Raw genomic sequence first — 20,902 nt, 5'->3', positions numbered from 1 at the left:
GAGGGGGTCGTGGCCCTATCCGATTTCCCTCCAACACGTGGCAGCACTCCACGACGGAATGCCTAAATTTCTTGCGCGGACGTCCTATCACATTAATGACACAAACCCCTTTCGACGCGTGACAGGATCGCGGGCACAAGACCCTAGCGACCCCTCGCATTATCCAATCAGAACACAGCAGTGATACGCCTTGTCCCACCAGGCGAACGTGTGGGATTCTCCAAACCCACACAAAACCTCTACTCTGGCCACTTTGAAGGACAGAGAAACGCCATCAGGCATCCTTGATACGATACCAGGCTGGGGTTGATTTTTCCTCTGCATCCTCTCGCCCCTTCGAAACATCGGGGCCCGAGAATTAGGGGGTACTGTTGGGGGTGGGGGGAAATAAACCAGTTTGAGGATAATGGTCAAAGATCGCTATCCCGGTCCCTCCGGAGCCTTGATCTCCAAATCCTTTGCTAAAAGCTCTATCTCCGATATCATCAGATCCTTTCACGGTACCCTTCGCACCTACGAAGCCCTCCCTTGGCTTCGCCGTTTCGACCTCCCGAAGCCTCGATCCACCGAAGCTTCGGCCTCCCTAAGTCCCAGCCCTCCGGGGTCCCGCTTCCCAACGTCTTCACCTCCCTGTTCTATGCCTCCCGCCCCGAGATGATCAGACCACCTTCTCGAAGGCAACGAGATGAGTCAACAGGCCCTGGGAAGATCTGCCGAGAGGGGAGCGCCGATCGTGCTTTGCCTGCAAGGAAGTGACCGGTATTAAAGGCCTAGGCTGAATAGACGCCACTCTGACATCTCGGTGTGATGATGGCTATCTTGACACTCCTAACAGTGCGACGTTGGGCTGTAATTGGCGACCGGCTCTCCCCCTTCAGGGGGCAAGCACCACGATAATTACCACGATCGATATTTATCTTTCGACAGAATAGAAGATAGTCATTCGGGATAAGGCTCGATAATTTAGCCAGACCCTGGATATTTACACATTGTGATAGCTTGTATGCCAAGCTACGCATGGACTTATAAATAGGAGGCCTCGATCCTCTGAGCAGAAAACGGTCACAAGGGACACTGAACACACATCACAGTGAACCTATGATACTCCCTAGATCGATTTATTTTTTCTACCATCAATACATTTATGGTGTTTATTTCTCTTAAACTTTATTTACAAGTTTGAGTCTATTCTTTAGAGGAAACTCTCGCCGTATTTGTTGTGGAAAGACGAACTCTTGCTAAATCACTAAATTTTGGTAATTTTATCTGGGAAATGTTTATCTTTAAACAATTTCGAAGCTCAATTCACGAAACTTAAGTTCATTATTTCTTAGTAACCCAATATAATTTGAATCTTGTGTGATTCAATTCAACTCACGCGCGGACTTGTTGTCGGGTGCGGTGCTTTTCTCTCACGGAAAGGGAAATTTCTCCCAACGCGCCACGGCAAAATCCGGAACCCGCCCACGAAAACATCAAAACCCAACCAAACCTCCCACAGTCCCACCCCACCGCCGTCCCCCACTGCCCCTCGCGCCCTAGGGTTTTTCACCGCTCCCGCGCCCCCACCTCCGCGTTGTGCAGCGGCGCTCCGACGATGGCGTGGGGGGAGGACGAGGCCATCGGCCCCGACGTTGCCTCGGCGGGGCTGCACGTCTCGGAGCGGATCGGCCGCGACGCCGCCGCGCAGCCGGACCTGGAGGAGGCCCTCGAGGCCTCGCGCTACGCGTCCCACCCCTACTCCTCGCACCCCAAGGAGGTGAGCCCCTCGCGACCAGTCGTGTGCTGCGTGTACTTTGCAGCTGCACACGCTTGAGCCGTTGATCTGCGGCAGCGTCCGTTTTTGGCGAAGGTTTTCGTTGGATTCGAGGGTTACAGCAGTTGTTCTCGGGGGATTCGCATCATTGTTTTGTTCCGTGGAATGGGGTGGCGAGGAAGCGAAAGTGAAGGTTGAGGAGAACATGGCGAGCAGAAATTTGGTCTGTTTATTTCGAGTCACAGAAAATTGTATTCAAGTTTTTTTTTTGTTGCTGCAGTAGCGTATCATTTTGGAAAGTTCGGATGATATCTTGTGATAAACTTTGTGTAATCTTGGGGCAAATTCTAGGAAACATAAGGTGACATCCCAGGACAAAAAATAGCGTGTGTAACCATGTGAGCAATTTGCATTGGGGTAAAATATGGGGGATTCTGTGGCAGGATTTGAAGCCTGGAGTTGACATTAGCAGATATTGAAATAGTTTTTAGTCTTCTAGGTTTATGGCGAAGCTTGGAAACTGGGGCAAACAAATGGAAGCTAGTATACAGTGAGCGGTGTTAGTTTTGCGACACTAAAAACCACTCTGGGATCTTCCTTTTTTAAACAGGCAGGCTCAATGTTGGCTTATATGGGCTTGGTAACCAGTCAGCAATAATGGCATTGAGCTCAAGACAAGGTGGAATTAAGGTTGTTGGCACTTTACATCCTTATTGAAAAGAAAGGACTATAAAACTAAACAGAAAATAGTTTTTGTTGAGCTTTTTCAATTGGTGGTATCATTCATTCAGGGGACATATTTATTCTTAGGTATTGGGAATAAAATTTTACAAAGGTAGGAGCTAATCATTCTTGTTTGTTTCAGTTGGCTGAGCAAGGGGTATAGCATTTACTGTCCAAATTGTAGAAGTGGTACATAATTTTTTTTGTTGATTTGATTTGCATTTTTTGTTGAATATCTGAGATAATTCCTGTTTTTAGTTTTAACTCTTCGGGGTGTTAGGACAAAAGATGAGGAAATTTACACACAATTTGGGACATGTAGGAAGTTTTCGCCTCTAATGCTGGAAGGTGTTCTTTAGTTGATGTGTCGGTTGATGTTGATGAAAAGAATAAGTGTCCTTTCTCCATTACAAGAGTTAAATTTTGCGTATCATCTGAAAAACTCGATGGTTTTGTTGCATGGTCTCAGAAATGCATCTCATTTTCTACATCTGCTTGCATTCTAAGTTATGTCTTGAAGTTAATTATGAAGTTGTTCCTTAAAGTTTTTAAAAATGCATTCCCCTTTGTGTTCTTTTAATACATACTATACTTTTTGCCTCTGCTGCAGTGGCCTCCTTTGGTGGAAGTTGCAGAAACTCGGCAGCTCCCTCCTATGTTGATTGAAAGATATAACGCGGCGGCCGGTGAAGGAACAGCCCTTTGTGGAATATTTTCTGACATACACCGGGCCTGGGCAACAGTTGACAATTCATTTTTTGTTTGGCGCTTCGATAAGTGGTTAGCCAATTTTTTTGTTTATTTTTTTCTATATACACATATAATTAGGCTTAAAATTGCAATACCTTATGATGAACATAATACTTACATGGCATCTCAATATCTCATTTTCACTGATGTGAGTAGTGTCCAGGTATACAGTGCATTTCCTTTGTAAAATTGTTTCTGCAGGAGTCCTTTATGGACTGTTCCCTTCCATGGTCCATGCGAATATTTGTTCAAATTAATCAACTGTGTGGTGTTAGTTCTATACTTCTGGTCATTGTTAAAGTCACTTGTCTAACTGTACAATCAGACCATGTTGTGGGCCATTGGAACAGGAGTGGCCTCAGCACCCAGCTAGCTCTGTCATGCCTACCATCTATCACTGTCAACAAAATTATGCCTCTTTAAATGTGCAGCACATTTAGGCGGCATAACTATCTACTAGGTGCTGATTTTTTTTTTTTGAAATGAAGTAGGTGCTGAAGATAATCTCGTGCATTTATCATGTAGCAAATAAATAGCACTTTCTCATAAGTCTAGTGATATCTTGTCCTCAATGGAGACATGCCATGCTTGTGCTCATAATCATTGTATGATTTGTTCTATTTCCCAGGGATGGGCAGTGTCAAGAGTATAATGTGGATGAGCAAGCAATTTGCGCTGTTGGCCTTGCTAGGGCAAAGCCTGGGATTTTTGTTGAAGCCATTCAATACCTTTTAGTTTTAGCAACTCCTGTTGAGGTATGGCATTTGAAAAATAAATTCAGGAAAGTAAAAAAAAAATGATTAAGAAATACTCTTCCCAGTACCCATATTTTTATTCTTGTACTTATCTAACTAGGACTAAAGTTTAGAGAATGTTAAACTCTACCCTGCAGCTATCTTTAGCTTTGAAAACTAGCTACTTTTAAACATTGGAAACTATGTACATAACAAGAAAAGTATCAGTATAAGTTTAGAGGATGCACCATTAACTCTCTTCGTCATGTACAAGGTTTTATACTCTCAACATCTGCGAAAAGTCAATAATTAGGTTAAGATTTTCAAATATAAAATGCTTTTTGTTCAACTGACATATTTAGCAATGGTGACCCTAATATGCTCTTATCAGTTGGGCCATACTGAATCACTGATGCGTTGAAACAATGATGCTATGTATTCCATTTGGACTATCTAGCAGAAGATCAGATAGCTGTCTGCTATTTTTTTTTTCCCGATGACAGCAAATGCTCGACAAGTATCATGTCTTGGGTGCTCATATTGCTCGTATGCATCACAGAAAAGCTTCCCACTGATTTGAAACTTATATACATCGTTGAAAACTTCATTTTAATGATCTGTCATTTTTCTACTTATGAAGCTGTCCTTTGCTGATTTTGCTCTTCAGTGATATGCATTTACTTTGTGAACCTGCCAATCTTCCAAGCAACAGTTTTCTTTTTTTTAGATCTATCTATTTATGATGCTTATTCTCCAAGCTGTACATTCACTTACATTTGTTGTGCCAGCTCGTACTTGTTGGAGTCTGTTGTTCTGCTAGTGCTGATGGAACGGATCCATATGCTGAGCTCTCCTTACAACCTTTACCTGAGTACATGATTGCCACTGATGGTGTCACAATGGCATGCATCACATGCACGGATAAGGGCCAAATTTTCCTAGCCGGACGTGATGGGCATATATACGAATTACAGTATACAACTGGTTCAGGCTGGCGTAAGCGCTGCCGTAAAGTTTGTCTTACCACTGGTATTGGCAGCCTTCTGTCCAGGTATCTAGTACTGCAATACCAAATCTGATACTTAAGTTTATTGTGAATTTTTGGTCACCTTCTTATTCAACTAAACATGATTTTCAGGTGGGTCCTGCCAAATGCATTCAAATTCTCCACTGTTGATCCTATTATTGATATGGTTATTGATGAGGAGAGGAACACTATCTATGCACGCACAGAAGGCATGAAATTGCAGCTATTTGATTTAGGAGCTAGCGGTGATGGTCCTTTGACAAAAATTACTGAAGAAAAGAACATTGTTGATCCACGGGATGCACCTTATGGTGGTCGGAGGCCTAATGCACCAAGAGCTGCACGATCACCAAAACCATCAATTGTTTGCATCACACCTCTGTCGGCTATGGAATCGAAATGGCTCCATGCTGTTGCTGTTTTATCGGATGGAAAGAGATTGTTCCTTTCTACATCAGGTGGAAGTGGTTCTTCAGTTGGACTGAACAGTGGTTTGCAGAGGCCAACATGTTTAAAAATTGTTGCTACTAGGCCTTCCCCACCTTTGGGTGTTGGTGGTGGACTCACATTTGGAGCTGTTTCTGCTGCTGGCAGAGCTCAGCCTGAGGATCTAGCTTTAAAAGTTGAGTCTGCTTTCTATTCTGCTGGTGCTCTTATAATGTCAGATTCATCTGCTACAGCTATGTCCTCTCTTCTGGCTGTGCAGAAAGATTCAGCTGCGCAGTTATCCCTTCCCAGTACCTTTGGAACAGCTTCTAGAAGCTCTCGAGCTCTGCGAGAAACAGTCTCTGCTTTGCCTGTTGAGGGTCGGATGCTTTGTGCGTCCGATGTCTTCCCACTTCCAGATGCTGCTTTTATCATACAGTCTTTGTATGCTGATGTGGAATGCTTCGCAGGTTTCAGAAAACCTTCTGAGAAGGCATCTATAAAACTGCGGGCTAAAGGAGATCTTCCTACCCAGCATATCTTACCTCGAAGGAGGGTTGTTGTATTCAATACAATGGGTTTGATGGAGGTAGTTTTTAACAGGCCTGTTGATATTCTAAGAAAATTGTTTGATGGGAACACCTTGAGATCACAAATCGAAGAATTCTTTAACCGCTTTGGTGCTGGAGAGGCTGCAGCAATGTGCTTAATGCTAGCTGCGAAGCTACTTTATGCAGAAGATAGTCTAATAAGCAGTGCTGTTTCTGAGAAAGCTGCTGAGGCATTTGAGGACCCTGGACTTGTTGGGATGCCTCAAATTGATGGCACTACTGCTTTATCTAATACTCGAACTCAGGCTGGAGGCTTCAGTATGGGGCAAGTTGTTCAAGAAGCAGAACCTTTGTTTTCTGGTGCATATGAAGGGCTTTGTTTGTGCTCATCAAGACTACTCTATCCCATATGGGAGTTTCCTATTATGGTGATTCGAGGACCGGCAGGTAATAAGGAACGCGAGGATGGTGTGGTTGTTTGCAGGCTGTCAACTGGGGCCATGAAAGTTCTTGAGAGCAAAATTCGTTCACTGGAAACATTTTTAAGGTCCAGAAGAAACAAGAGAAGAGGGCTCTATGGTTATGTTGCTGGCCTGGGAGATTCTGGTTCCATACTATACAAAACAGGGCCTATTATTGGTTCTGGGGGGCGTAGCAATGGAAGGAGTCCGTACAGTTCTCAAATTCGAGATATGAACCCAGCAGATCAATCTGCATCAAATAAAAAGCCAAGGTTGCTTTATACATCAGCAGAACTAGCTGCTATGGAGGTAACATTATGAAATTAATCAGGATAATTACAGCACAATTTAATTCTTTTTGCTGACATACATTAATTGGATCGACAGGTGAGGGCAATGGAGTGTCTTAGGCGGTTGCTTAGGAGATCTGGCGAAGCACTCGTTCTGCTTCAACATATTTGCCAGCATAATGTTGCTCGCTTGGCTCAGACATTGGGTAATGATTTGCGCAAAAAATTAATTCAATTAACATTTCATCAATTGGTATGTTCGGAGGATGGTGACCAACTTGCAATGCGTCTTATTTCTGCACTTATGGAGGTAACACTGTCAACCTCCCTTTCCTTACTCCGCCAATGTGAAACGGGAAATCACAAGTGCAGCATGCACATATAAATTTCTCGTTTCAATTTAGGTTTGTAATTTCATGTGATTTTTGCAGTACTATATTGGCCCAGAGGGCAGAGGAACTGTTGATGAGATCAGTACTAAACTGAGGGAGGGTTGCCCTAGTTACTTCAATGAGTCAGACTACAAATATTACTTAGCAGTGGAATGCCTTGAGAGAGCATCTATGACTAATAACCATGATGAGAGAGATATTCTTGCTAGAGATGCTTTCAACCTCTTGACTAAAACTCCAGACTCTGCTGATTTGAGTGCCATATGCAAGAGATTTGAGAATCTAAGGTTAAATGCTTACTGGATTTTTTCAGCATTAGATCTATCAATCCTGATAACTTTATTTTCTTGAATCCACTAGCTGATTTTTTTTTCTTTTGTTGGGTGGGGGTTCAGATTTTATGAGGCTGTAGTTCGATTGCCTCTACAGAAAGCTCAAGCACTTGACTCCAATGCTGATGTTATCAATGGGCAAATTGATCCAAGGCATCATGATACCATAATGTTGCAGCGTGAACAGTGCTATGAGATAGTTATGAATGCTCTGCGCACCCTCAAGGGTGTTGGGCAAAGTGGGATACAAGGTGCAGACAAGTCGTCTGGTTTAGCAACTGCTGTTGATCCAGCTTCTCGAAGCAAGTATATTAAACAGATCATTCAACTTAGTGTCCAATGGCCGGACACAGTTTTTCACGAGCATCTATACAGGACACTTATCGAGCTTGGTCTGGAAAATGAACTTTTGGAGTATGGTGGTTCTGATTTGGTTTCTTTTCTGCAGAGTGCTGGTCGTAAGCACCACGAAGAGGTATGTCCTAATTCTTACTTTTTGTTTCACTGGAATTTGGAAATATGAATACATGATTACTATTTTCATCAAACTGGAAACTTACCTGGTGTGTCGGTCATATTATCCTATTCTGGGTTTTGCCCATTGACATACAAGTGAATCATCTGGACCAATTATATTGTTGCTTGATTTAATTATCTTGATGTTTTATACTGCCACTCCTTCATCATTTCCCTTCAGATGCTTGCCCTGACAGGATCCATGGTTCATGCATCTTGATAAAATGGAAACTGAAACTAATAGTATGTTTTTACCTGTCCTGTTTAATATAAGCCAGAAAGTCGTGGAATTTGCTCAGGTTTGCCTGGCATGTCTCTCAAATACTGGCAAATATGATCTTACTACCATGTATTGGTTCAGCTAATTAGCAAGTTAGTTTGCTGTGAATATGTGAGAATGACTTCCTTAGATGCTGGTGATATGATTACATAAATACCTTTCGTGTTTGATAGATCCTTCCAGGTCATCAAGTGGAATATCATAGTTCGTGCATCATTTTAAGGCTTTACTGTTTTGTACTCCCTCCGGTCACAAATGCAACGTTTTGGACAAGATCCGGTCAAACTTTTGAAACTTTGACTATCAATAACTTTTAAAATATTTAGTTTGGAAACATGATAATCATATGTGTGATTTGTCTCGAAAAATACTTTTAAATGTCATAAATTCATTGGATTTATAAATGTATTCTACTAGAAAATAGTGGTCAAAGGTATACATTGGAGGCCATGTCATGTCCAAAACGTCAAGTAGTTTTTATCGGAGGGAGTATGAGACCTGGATGCTGTTCCTGACCACTTATTTTTCCCTGTAAAAGGTTCGGGCAGTTTCTTCAGTTACATCAGAAGCCACTAAGCTGCATGATTTAGGTGCACCTATCTCGACTAGTCAAACAAAATATCTTGAGCTCCTAGCCAAGTATTATGTTCTCAAGGGGGAGCATATTGCTGCTGCCAGGATGTTGTTAATATTGGCGGAGAGACAGTGCTCCAATTCTGAAGAAGCCCCTACTCTTGACCAGAGGTCTCCAGATTTTGACTCCTTATTTTGTTAATTTGTTTACTTTCATATGGCCTATCATATATATGGAATAACAGTACAACACCTACTTCTGAAATCCAGGTATCAATATCTGAGCAATGCAGTGCTTCAGGCCAAAAGTGCAGGCATCACTGCTGATTCCTCTAGAAATCCTATTGATAGTAGCACAGTGGATTTGCTTGAAGGCAAACTTGCTGTAATTCGGTTCCAAATGCAAATCAAACAAGAATTGGAGCTCATGGCTTCACGGCTTGAAAATCTTCCTAGCAGTTCTGAATCACCAAGTGATCCGTTCCCTCGTGGCAACATTCTTGCTGATGCAGAGACTGCTAAGTCTGCTAAGGATAAGGCAAAAGAGCTTTCATTGAATCTCAAGAGTATCACTCAACTATATAATGATTATGCTGTTCCGTTTAATCTCTGGGAGGTATGGTTTTCTTTGTTTCCTGGTATTTATTCTTCCTTGGCCATGTTTTTTGTGAATTTAGTATGCTTTGTTGCATCTCAATGATTTGTCTCGAACGTATGTTACAAGCTCATCCATAGGACTTCTACTGCTCTCCATAATAACAGAGTTAGTGGATGTGCAACATTTTAATGATATATTGCTGAAATAAGAGACAGACGGGATTAGATGAAACTTGAAAGAACGGAATATAATCCTTTGTAGTGAATAAAACAATTGGCCTAGGCACCAAGCAGAATACCGACATATGAAAGAAAATTCAATAATGAGATGATGTGAGTATGGACTGGTCGTACTCTGGTGACTGGCTGAAATTGAAACTTCCTCTCCATTGGTAAGCTGAATTACAATTTACAAAAGGAATTGCTTCATTGTGTGACTTAAGCAGCTCGTATGTATGCTCGTCCTTAATACTTAATCCTTATAGGTATCAGGCACATCAAATCCTATTTACTTGTAACTGTACACAGTTAGCAGGTTTCCAAATTAGTTTGTGGCGTTGTATTAACAGTTTCAAGCCTCTCAGTGATTAAGAAAAATTGGCTGGGGTCTGGATATGAATTTTCAGCAGTCTCTTTTAATCTTCTGAATCTAAGTTGCTGAGAATGTTTGTCTGCATTTGTACTTTGGAGTACCTTTTACTTGCTAAGTCTTGCATCTAGATTGGGTTATCATCAAAGGCCTTCTCGCTAAAATGACTTGAAGCTTCTTGTTGTTAGGTTTGCCTGGAAATGCTGAGCTTTGCAAATTACTCTGGAGATGCTGATAGCAAAATTGTTCGAGAAATTTGGGCCAGACTCCTTGACCAGGCACTTACCAGAGGTGGTGTTGCAGAAGCGTGTTCTGTGGTGAAAAGAGTAGGCTCGAAACTTGATCCTGCAGATGGAGCTTGTTTACCTTTGGATATAATATGCCTACATCTTGAGAAGGCTGCTTTGGTAATTCATATATTCTGTCTACACCTGCATGTTCCAGACTAACTATGAGGGCATTTCACACGGGTACTTACATTACCATGCTCTTATCTACAGGATAGATTAAGTTCAGGAGAAGAATTAGTTGGCGACGAGGATGTTGCAAGAGCTCTTCTTGGTGCCTGTAAAGGTCTTCCTGAACCTGTACTCGCTGTGTATGATCAACTGTTGTCTAATGGAGCAATCATTCCCTCACTAAATCTGAAGCTGCGCCTTCTGAGATCAGTTCTTGCAATCCTCCGCGAGTGGGGGATGTCTGTCATTGCACATAGACTTGGCACCACAAGTGCCGGGGCTTCATTCTTTTTTGATGGAACATTTTCGCTGAATCAAACAGGGGCTTCAAATCAAGGCGTTCGAGATAGAATAATTAGTTTGGCAAACAGGTAAGTTTATGTATGAATCACATTTAAATTTACAACATTCTTTCTTTTCATTCACACTGTTTCATATAAGTGTAAAATACGTATATTAATTGTTTAAATTTACAAAATATTTATATTAATTGTTTGAATTTTGTAAAATACGTATTCAGTTGGCATGCTGCTGTGCTGGCCTTATACCATGGCCTAGTGGGCTGGTACATGTGGATGTGCTAGTCAGCATGGCATATCACACATACTAAGAAAAACACACAGAAAAAACACACTTTCAGGCATATAGCCCACACTGGTCTTATGATTGCTGCATGTTATTCTGAATGTTGTTTTTGGCTTCTGAGTTTAGATCATCCAACTGCCTTACCGATATGCATCCCTGAACTTCTGAACCAGATACATTTCATTCCGTACAATATTTTCATTGAATCTGCTACATATTAGGGGGAAAACCGTATCTTTTCAAATTTTCTTCTGGAGAGAATCAATTTCTTTTTCTGAGGTGGCTCCAAACAGGAGTTATTATCATCCAAACTGCTGTCGACCACCTTGCGGTGGTAGCTTTAGATTGGCTCAGAGATTGAGCATAGTACTGTTCTTTTGATGTGGTTTTCTTAAAATGGGCAAACCTTTGCTTTTCACAAGTGTTTGCTAAGGATTAGCTATTTTACATCTTGACGTTCATTATTATTGTTTCTTTAACAATTAAAAGTCATCGTATTTTCTTTAATAATTAAAAGTCATTGTATTTTCTTCATCATATTTGAACTATGTATATGAAATTTCTTTTTACCTTTATCATGGCATTTAAGCATTCCCATATAATTCCTTAATTCCGGTGTGTAACATCCTATATGTTTGCACAATTACTGTTTTACTTGTGTGAATCATGCTACCACTTTTCAGTTCTGTTTGATCATTCCCTTACGTTGTACTGCAATTTCAGGTATATGACTGAGGTCAGGCGATTAAACCTTCCACAGAACCAAACTGAGAATGTCTACCGTAGTTTCCGAGAACTAGAGGAGAAATTATTATCTCCTTATTAGCCACTTTTCACTTATCAACATTTGTAAAGTACGGTCCTGCATCTGTTGTATCAAGCAGAGGAATAAAGTCCAAGCAAGGCTTCCAGATTGACGTGGACCTGATCTCTGATAAGCCATTGTTCCTATCTACACTTGTCTGCAAGAACCCAAGGCTGCTCGAATCATTAATCACAGGTTATCCATATGCAGCCATCTTTTATTTGGTCACGAAGTCTATGAATAATGGAGCTGCCGACGAGGAAAGTTATTTCAAAGTTGTGTGTTGATTAATTCCTAATCATGCAGTAGATGCTGCTCCTCTGGCTTTACCTCAAGTGGGAAAACAGCAAGAAAACTGGGGCTGGGCTTTAGAAAACACAAAGATCTAGCTGTTGATTACATGCCGTTTTTCATGTAGGATATCGAAAATTAATATGTGCCATGGGGTTGTACAGTTCGACAGTTGGTTATTCTTTCAAAATTGTAAGCTCTGTGGCATCTATGTTTTAGTTGTTGTCCAGACATTACTTCAGTAGCTGAAAAGGTGATCATTGATGTTGTCGGAAATGCTGGATTCTTGTCCCTCTTTTTCCATTTATTGATTTCTTTTTTTCTCGTTAACTTTTAATTTTTCTGGACGGGAATTTTGGCACATTGATGTATTCTAACGCTAGGGGGATAGGATCATAGGATATGCATCACTTATGTCAACCATGAAAATATTTTGATAAATTTATTGAACTCCAGAAGCATATTTATCGAATAGTTATGTGATTGGTCTAAAACAAATGAATAGTTATGTGATTGGTCTAAAACAAATGGATAGTTATGTGATTCTTGAAAAAATACTAACCAAACGTCAAAGTTCAGAGGTATCCTGATCAGCAAAGAATCGACTGCACCCTTCTCTAGCAAGCTTTGTTACCGATTCAGGCCACGAAAACCTGAGGCGAGACTGTGAGAGGACTCCTGGGTTTGGGTAGCGCTTATATTGGGCTTTGATGATAGCCGCCTCTTCATGGTGGGGATCCGAGGCGAGATTGTGAGAGGGCTCCTGGGCTTGGATAGCACATGTATTAGGCACTAACGATAGCCCTTTTAAGTTGGGGATTTGAGGTGAGATTGTGAGAGGGCTCCTGGGCTCGGGTAGCACTTGTATTGGGCACCGACGACAGCCGTCTATTCAAGTCGGGGATTCGAGGCAAGATTGTAAGAGGGCTCCTGGGCTCGGGTAGCACTTGTATTGGACACTGACCACAGATGTCCATTCAGATCGGGGATCCAAGACGTGACTGTGAGAAGGTTCTTTGGCTCAGGTAGCACTTATATTGGGTACTGACAATAGCCATCCATTCAGGCCGGGGATCCAAGGTGTGACTGTAAGAGGGTTCCTCGGCTCGGGTAGCACTCGTATTGGGCCTCGACGACAGGCTCTCAAAACCACTTTTCCTGTCTTGCAGAGCGGCTATGTGTTTTTTTTTCTAGATGATAAGTTGATAATTTTCTACTCCACACTATCACACTCATGCCATGCGCGCACCTAAAATGCGCGGCACACATCAGGAGGTATCGGAGGCCATAACCATAGGGCAGGGAATGCACAATACCAATAAACGTGTGCTCGCGTGTACCACACAGCCTGTCCGGGATCTAGTTGTGAAGGTAACCCCATGTGGGATTTTAAATCCGGGAAATGCACGCACGACAGAATGTCTTGGCTAGAATTCTCAACGGTCAAGCTTTCAAGCGATATGGCGCCCTCCGTAGCCTGAATGGCTATGGTAGATGGGTGGTTGGATTGATTTTCGCGATTTTAAACTTCAAACATGTTTATCTCTCAAGTCTGTTCACCATTTTAAAAATCATTTGAATCATAATTTGTTTCACAATTGATGCAATAAACAAGATTACTGAATATATTTTGTTTCTTTTTGTTTTTCAAGTTTAATTAACAATTCAAATAATACTATTTCATTACATCACATAAAAAATGTTGAACATGTCTTTCAAATATTTCGAATTAGCGCAAATTGTTTGAACACGTCTTCTGAAAAGTAGAATAATTTTTTATGGCTGTTGATTTAGGTTTCGCAAAATGTTAAATCGTACCTTTTGAATTGTTGAGTGTGCACGGTGAAAGCTTACGAGTCTAAATCATATGGATCAAACTATAGAGAATAAAAAAAATAGAAAAAGAAATTACACGGCCGCGCTCGTTGGGCTGGATGGTGCGCAGACGGGCTGACCGATTTGGGGTCAACGGTCGCTGGACCTGAGACGTGACGAACCAAAATTTTATTTTTTAAATAAAACAATATATATATGTTTATTTTGAAAAAAATATAAATCTAAACTCCTATAGCTCTTTCAATAGACGTGTACATGAAATTAGTCCTTTTATTTCTCATTGAACAAGTAATTATTTGAGTTGAATTTTTTGAGAGTTAGATGATAGTATCCTCTACACTATATAAATTTTTTATGATTATTTTTTATAATATTTTGAATTTTGAGAGTATTGAAACATAATATTTTTTATTTTTAAATATGCCACCTGTTAGAAAGGACGATATGAGTCTAGATCTCCAAATTTTCAAACATAAGCATATATTTGCAATATTTTTATTTAAAAAAAAATCAAGATCACTGCGGCCCTGCCTCCTCTACTGCTCGCTGCCTCGCAACCCCGCCGCAGCCATGTCCGCCGCAGCTCGAGCCCTCAAGTCCGTCTCCCGCGCCGCCTTCTCCTGGAAGCAGGTTGGTAAATGACTGCGACGCTCTAGTGTTTCAAAACCCTTATATGAAGCCCTAACTGACTAACCCCTCCTCTGCCAGACGGGGCGACCGCAGCAAACGCTGGCTGCGGCGGTGAGCAGGTCGGGCGTGGGGCTCCACTCGGGCGCGCACGCCACCGCCACTCTGCTCCCGGCGCACGCCGGCGAGGGGAGGTACTTCGTTGTGGAGGGAAGGGATGATGCGAGGGTGGCGGCGGAGGTGGGGAACGCCGAGGCGCAGTCGCTGCTCTGCACGACGCTTCGGTGGGGTGGCGGTGGCGGCGGCGGCCCGCGGGTGCGCACGGTGGAGCACCTGCTCTCGGCGATGGAGGCGCTCGGTGTGGACAACTGCCGCGTCGAGGTCAGCGGCGGCGACGAGGTTCGTAGCCTTTTGCTCGTTTGCCACTTTGTTTTAGTTGCTCCCAACTTCCAATTTGTTACCTTTAGTTGCGTAGGTGTTGAGTTGTTGACATATGATTCCTATGCAACGAAGATCTTTGCAACGTGATGTCCTTTCGATGTATGTGAAAGTGGTTAAGTGATGGCAGATTCCTTTGCTTGATGGATCAGCGCAAGAGTGGGTAGAGGCAATACAAAGCGCAGGTTTGTGTGCCGCTGAGGATTCCAGCGGGCAAAAGTTGGAGAAACTGTCCCCCGAAATTCATGAGCCTGCTTACTTGCAGAGAGATGATTGCTTTGTAGCTGCATTCCCTAGCTCGCAAATCCACATCACCTATGGAATTGATTTCCCAAAGGTACGTCTCGTCTCTTCTGTTTTAAATCTGGACATTCTAGTTTGTTCAGTTGATATGTTTGATTCTGCAAATCTTTAGATTTTTCTATTTGCTTCTGCATTTTCTCTTTTATTTATCGACTATCAGGACTACTTTGCCTTTTCTAGTAGCCATGCCTAATTATGTGATGGATATGTAATTGGGTTATGTAGTATTATTGAGTGATGCATTGGTTATCAAATTCTTAATAACAGTACACCATTACATGAAAAACACAAGGAGGCCAGGGTTACTCAGTCAGTCGGACACTATGAACTTTACCTTGTTTCAGCGTCACTAAAAGTTGACCTTTTTGGGTCTGATTTTGTTTCAGGTTCATGTATGACATGATTTGGTAAAAGCCTATTGCATTGTTTGGACTTTGGATATCTGTGATTTTGCTGGCTTTGTGCATGTTTATGGCACAGGCCAAGTTAAGACTTGTCACATCACCAGAGCATAGTACTTTAGTTGCCCATACAGATAATGTGTACCAGAACATGATTATTAAGGTTTAACATTACTGCTTATGAGGCATTGAGGCTTAACTTTCGTTCTGGTTAATGTTATTACCAGTAACCTGATGGGTATTGATAGTTCTTTATGGAAGAAGTGCACGCATCCTCCCTTTCTTGTTTGCATTAGTTAAATGTTCGTGCATTGCTCGAGGCAGATGCCTTGTGCTGACTACGACACTAACAGATGGCATATTATCTTTTAACTACTTTTGGACTTTCAAAATGTGGAAAGCATTTCAAACATATATTTAGAACTTGAGTGAAGTGTGCATCCTATTGCAGGTGCCAGCGATTGGGTGTCAATGGTTTTCCACTTTCCTGGATGCTAATATATACTCGAGCAAGATTGCCCCTGCAAGAACCTTCTGTATATTTGAAGAGGTTTACTCTTACATTAGTACATGTTTTTCATCTGCATGACTGCTTCTGTCTCCTTATGGTGATATGCCTTGTGCTATCTTTTATAAGATCACTTTACATGCTACTAACTTGTGTTGGCAACTGTTTGGATCTGCATTTACACTTATAAATTACTTGAGCAGGCCTCTTTCTAATATTGTATGGCAACATTACTTGCCTAGCACATGGTTTAATCCTCATCTATTTTGTAATGATTTCGTGATACATGGCTTTATATTTGTTTTCATCTCCTAGAGTACTCAGTAATAAGTGCACGAATGCATGGATGAGGACTTAAAAGTGTGTAGTGACTCCCTTTTGCTTGCTGCATTTTTGATTCCTACAGGCTGAAAAAATGCGTGGTGCTGGGCTCATCAAAGGAGGATCAGTAGAAAATGCTATGGTTTGCAGGTGAAGAATAATATGCTGGAAAACATTTACTTCTTGTTTATTTGACTTTGTGCAGAACTGCGTATTGGTAGTTTCCTTATTGACATAGTTCTAAAAAGTTTATATTCTACTGCACCTGTTATGAATACTGCACCTTGTTGACATATTGGTAACACATGATTTGAACTTATTTCGACACCTATAATGCAACTGCAACATTAACCTCTTGTTGCTTCATTTCTTAAATATCTTGTGTCAGGAATAGCTGAATGAGTGCCAACCCATATGATTTTTTATTACTAGAGAATTTATAAAATTGATAGGGGCTTGTTTGGTATTTATCTTTTGTATTGACTAAGTTTAGTACGAACATGTATTCTGAACTTTGAGTAAAGTTTATTTTAATAGGAGCCTTTTTATTCATACTTTCCATGATATCCTCACAGTGAATGTTGTTACGTATAGGTTAGGTTACTAAATTTCTTATCCATTACGTATAGGTTAAATTACTAAAGTATTTATCTTGTACTTCTCATGTACTCTATATATTACCCTTATTGGCTAATATTGAATACAAGTTCTATTCCTAATATAGTATCAGAGCCAAAATTAGGGTTAGGGTTTTCTTGCGTGTTGCAACTTCCACACACCTCAGATCGGATTGATTCCTTCGAATTGTTCGATCACGTATTGTTCATCTATAGTATTCCACATCGATCTATGTTGTGTTCTTCCACTGGCATCTCTTCTGCTCATGGCCGCCGACTCACTGTAGCCTGTCTGCCGGCGCTTGCGGGATGCCGCTGGTCAACTCTGACGCTTCCGAGGCCGACAACCTCTGATCTGGCGCCATGCAGTCTCCTCAGCAGCCCCAACAGCCACCCGCCACTACCGGCAGTTGCCCGCCCCCGTCGACAGCCGCTTGTCTTGCATTCACCCGCGCTGACCCTCGATCTGTTGCCGCTAGTGGCGACTTCCCAGTGCATTGCCCGACGTGGCCTCATGCGCTCCCACGCGGATTTGCACGGTCGCCCAAATCTCCCTGGCCTTGGTCACGCCACCCACCGCTCGGCTTGGCTCCATGCCTCCCGCTTCCTCAACTACGAGGAGATCCGACGTCAGCTCTCCTTTGACTTCACCAAGAACCAGATCATCGAGAAGCACCGCCTCAGGAAGAAGTATCGAGTCGGCGCCGCATTCGCCTTCAAGATGCCTAGGGCGTCGCGTTCTCCTTCTTGCCCTTGGTTTTGGGGTGACCGGATTGAACTCGGGGTGCCCAGTGGTGAGAAGTGGAGGCAACAACAAATTAAAGAACTTGAGGTTTATCTGAAGAGGATTGAGCTTGTTCGAGAGCAGGTCACCTCTGCCCTTGAAGAGCTTAGGTCAACAGAAGGTTGATTAGCTATCTTCTTCCATAGTTGCTATTTGGTCCTGCCGCTGCTGTTGGGGCTCTGCTTGGCTTTTCTAAGTTACAACTAGGTTGTGCTTTGGTGCTATGTTGCTAGCTTCTTTTGTGTCAAGCTTTAGTATTTGCTTTTCCGCTGTGTCCATCCAAGTTCCAGTCTCTATTTGAGTTCGTCTATGTCGTGTGAGTCCACATGTTCCTTCGTCAATCAGTAAGTCAATTTCTTTTGTGGTTAGCTAAATATTCGTCTTTGTTTAGCTAATATGTTCTCGACTTTATTTGTGTAACTATGTCATCTAGGTTTTTTCGTAGCCTTAGTGACAACTTCTTTTGTTGTCTTGCTACTCATTGTCGCTTTGTTGCGATTCTCGACTAAGGGCATTCATTTGTTGTCATCATCACGACTCTACTCTCATGCTTCGCTATACACTTCTTCGGCTTGATTCGGTAGGATTACCAAGACTCCACTCTATAACGGTTTTGAAGAGATAATTTATTTTTATGTATTACTCTAAGTTTATTACTTAGTGTCACCTCTTTCAAATGCAACGCTATTGCATACACCTTACATTTGAGGAGGCAGGTAGGAATATAGAGTCCTTATCCATTACGTACTCATGTAATCTATATATTACCCCAGAGGTTACTATTGAATACAAGTTGCTATTCCTAACAAATGTCATCTTTCATATTGACTAGTTTAGTATGAATGTGTACTGCTGTTGTAGTAGTTGACCTCCCAAAAGTTAGTGTGCTGTACAGTTCAACTAGTGGGAATGTTGGTTTCTCTTCTCTCTCTTTTTTCAAAACTTTGCCCATTGATGAGTTTGCGACTTATGGGCTAGGAACGAAATTATTGCATGATTTAAATTGTGTATTTCCTCTTGTTAATTATATCAAATAATTGTATACTGCTTGTTTGGCAATTGACAGCATCTCCGATGGCTGGCTAAATCCACCACTGCGGTTCAAGGATGAACCTTGCCGCCACAAGATTTTAGATCTTATAGGTGACTTCTCATTACTTGCGCAGAATGGTAATCAAGGCTTTCCAATCGCTCATATAGTTGCCTATAAGGTATGTTCTTTGTATTAAACTAACTACTGTACTTTATGTGTGGTATAACAAGTTAGCACTGCCTCATAAGTTCCATTTCTCTAAAAAGTTAGAGTAACCACCGCATAAGCTCCAGGCTTATGCTGTCCTGCGCACTAGTTTGTGTGCTGACGTTGAGCCTCATAAACTTGTTTTCTACAGCTTTGTTTCATTATTTGGATTTTGGATCGTGTAAGTTCACACTGCTGAAACTGCCATTCAGTCTGCCTTTGGGTTTCATTTACTGCCTATCTTCTTGGTGATTTAATCTTAACAAAAAACTTAAGTTTGCACGAGATCTCAATAAATAATGGAGGTTAGGTGGTGTTAGTTGGACTCTAGCATAAAATGTTTCATGTGGTTGTTCAGTTTGTTGACTTTTGTAAGGTTGTGACCATTTTTCGAGGGTTTCATTTTGTGTATCATCACATTGACTGACCTTTATAACTTTGATGGACTACTCCCTTTACAAAGTTAATGTTCAATCCCATTTGTAGTGGTAGGTAAAAAGATTATGTAGTTCATGACAGTGAAAAGTGAAAACATCGGACACAGACTTGAGACCATTAATAGATCAGAGGTCTAGTCAAAGTTAGGCAAAAGTTACCCTTCGATCCAAAAGGGAACATCAATTACAAAGAGTACCGTTACTGTGATAGGCCATTCAACTAATGACTTGCAAGTTGCATTGACACTCATTATTCTGATGTGACCTTAAACTATAGACCACCTTTTTTTGTTTTCATTGGGCATTGGCACATCACAACCTCTTGCTTTCAAGTAAACATGTGGTTCTAAGCTAATAGGGGTTTATCTGAAGCCATAGCATATTCTCTGCAATAGTATCTTTTTTGTGCAAGAAGATCTAATAGAATAGATTGTAAATTGTTTTCCTAGTTTTTTCCCGACTTTGTTATCTTGTTTATGCTCCGTGGAGCTCTGTTATGGCACCTGAACCTAGCCTTTCCTTTTCTGTGACAAAGGCCGGTCATGCCCTGCACACAAATTTTCTGAGCCGTCTATTGGGGAAGATAACTGTGGACCAAGAAAAGCTTGATGGCAAATGCTGAAATGTACGGCTACTGTTGTTCACGTGTTGTTGATAGTGGTTAGAAAGCTACATTTCAGGATAAGCACCTGATGGCCCTCGTCCCAACAATCAGGGCAGCATCAGTACTATACTACTAGTAGTCGATTAGGACAATTTTCTTCACCGAAGCTTCTAGCCTTTGTCCACATTGACAATTTCCTTCAGAATCACAAACTGCATCATCGAAACTTATAAGGCACTTTTTTTTTAATCATACAATTTTCCCGACAAATGGTGCGGTTGTGTATAGCTGAACTATATAGCTGGGGTTGAACGCTCCAGCGGATCTCCCCTTTGATCTGGCTACGGAACAGAAAGCTGCCATCCAAACAGTAGCTCGCAGCCGCCGAGGCCTCGCCGGTCGCCACGTCGTGGTCACCCCGTTTCCCTGTGGATAACCACGAACAGAGCTGAGGCGGCAGTAGGACGCGGTGGGCGTGAAAGGGACGTGCTCGGGCACGTGCGGAAATGTCCTTGCGGAGGTAGCAAGCGGCCGACGTGGTTGCTTGCGGCTGACGGAGAAAAGCCCGACCTCGCCCGCGCCCGCGGACTGGAGAGCTTTTTTTATTTTTATATTTTCTAACTTAAAAAATTAAATAAATAGCTCTTGGA

General features: G+C 41.9%; 2 protein-coding genes across 2 annotated transcripts; both read left to right on the top strand.

Moving 5' to 3' along the window:
* The first annotated feature begins 1,460 nt into the window (after positions 1-1,460).
* LOC133916614 (nuclear pore complex protein NUP155) lies at positions 1,461-12,412 on the top strand. The gene is made up of 13 exons (XM_062360360.1): positions 1,461-1,759; positions 3,090-3,259; positions 3,858-3,984; positions 4,752-5,014; positions 5,102-6,737; positions 6,816-7,028; positions 7,150-7,397; positions 7,506-7,917; positions 8,777-8,982; positions 9,082-9,427; positions 10,186-10,404; positions 10,498-10,826; positions 11,764-12,412. The coding sequence occupies exons 1-13, from the start codon at positions 1,598-1,600 to the stop codon at positions 11,864-11,866; spliced, it is 4,434 nt and encodes a 1,477-aa protein (XP_062216344.1). The 5' UTR covers positions 1,461-1,597; the 3' UTR covers positions 11,867-12,412.
* A 2,087-nt stretch (positions 12,413-14,499) lies between these two features.
* Positions 14,500-20,501, top strand: LOC133916613 (probable UDP-3-O-acyl-N-acetylglucosamine deacetylase 1, mitochondrial). Its single transcript, XM_062360359.1, has 7 exons — positions 14,500-14,602; positions 14,681-14,998; positions 15,168-15,374; positions 16,193-16,291; positions 16,656-16,720; positions 19,038-19,182; positions 20,184-20,501. The coding sequence occupies exons 1-7, from the start codon at positions 14,543-14,545 to the stop codon at positions 20,268-20,270; spliced, it is 981 nt and encodes a 326-aa protein (XP_062216343.1). The 5' UTR covers positions 14,500-14,542; the 3' UTR covers positions 20,271-20,501.
* Positions 20,502-20,902: the final 401 nt, after the last annotated feature.

Source organism: Phragmites australis, chromosome 4, assembly GCF_958298935.1.
Source record: "Phragmites australis chromosome 4, lpPhrAust1.1, whole genome shotgun sequence".
In the NCBI taxonomy this organism is placed as follows: domain Eukaryota; kingdom Viridiplantae; phylum Streptophyta; class Magnoliopsida; order Poales; family Poaceae; genus Phragmites; species Phragmites australis.
This window is presented reverse-complemented; position numbering and strand designations above follow the sequence as displayed.

Excerpts from the sequence above, each read along its gene's own strand:
- LOC133916614 (XM_062360360.1), top strand. The coding sequence starts at position 1,598 with ATGGCGTGGGGGGAGGACGAGGCCATCGGCCCCGACGTTGCCTCGGCG. Across the intron at positions 9,428-10,185 it reads TTCCGTTTAATCTCTGGGAG|GTTTGCCTGGAAATGCTGAG; the intron begins GTATGGTTTTCT and ends TCTTGTTGTTAG. Across the intron at positions 10,405-10,497 it reads ATCTTGAGAAGGCTGCTTTG|GATAGATTAAGTTCAGGAGA; the intron begins GTAATTCATATA and ends TCTTATCTACAG.
- LOC133916613 (XM_062360359.1), top strand. The coding sequence starts at position 14,543 with ATGTCCGCCGCAGCTCGAGCCCTCAAGTCCGTCTCCCGCGCCGCCTTC. Across the intron at positions 14,603-14,680 it reads CCGCCTTCTCCTGGAAGCAG|ACGGGGCGACCGCAGCAAAC; the intron begins GTTGGTAAATGA and ends CTCCTCTGCCAG. Across the intron at positions 19,183-20,183 it reads CTCATATAGTTGCCTATAAG|GCCGGTCATGCCCTGCACAC; the intron begins GTATGTTCTTTG and ends TCTGTGACAAAG.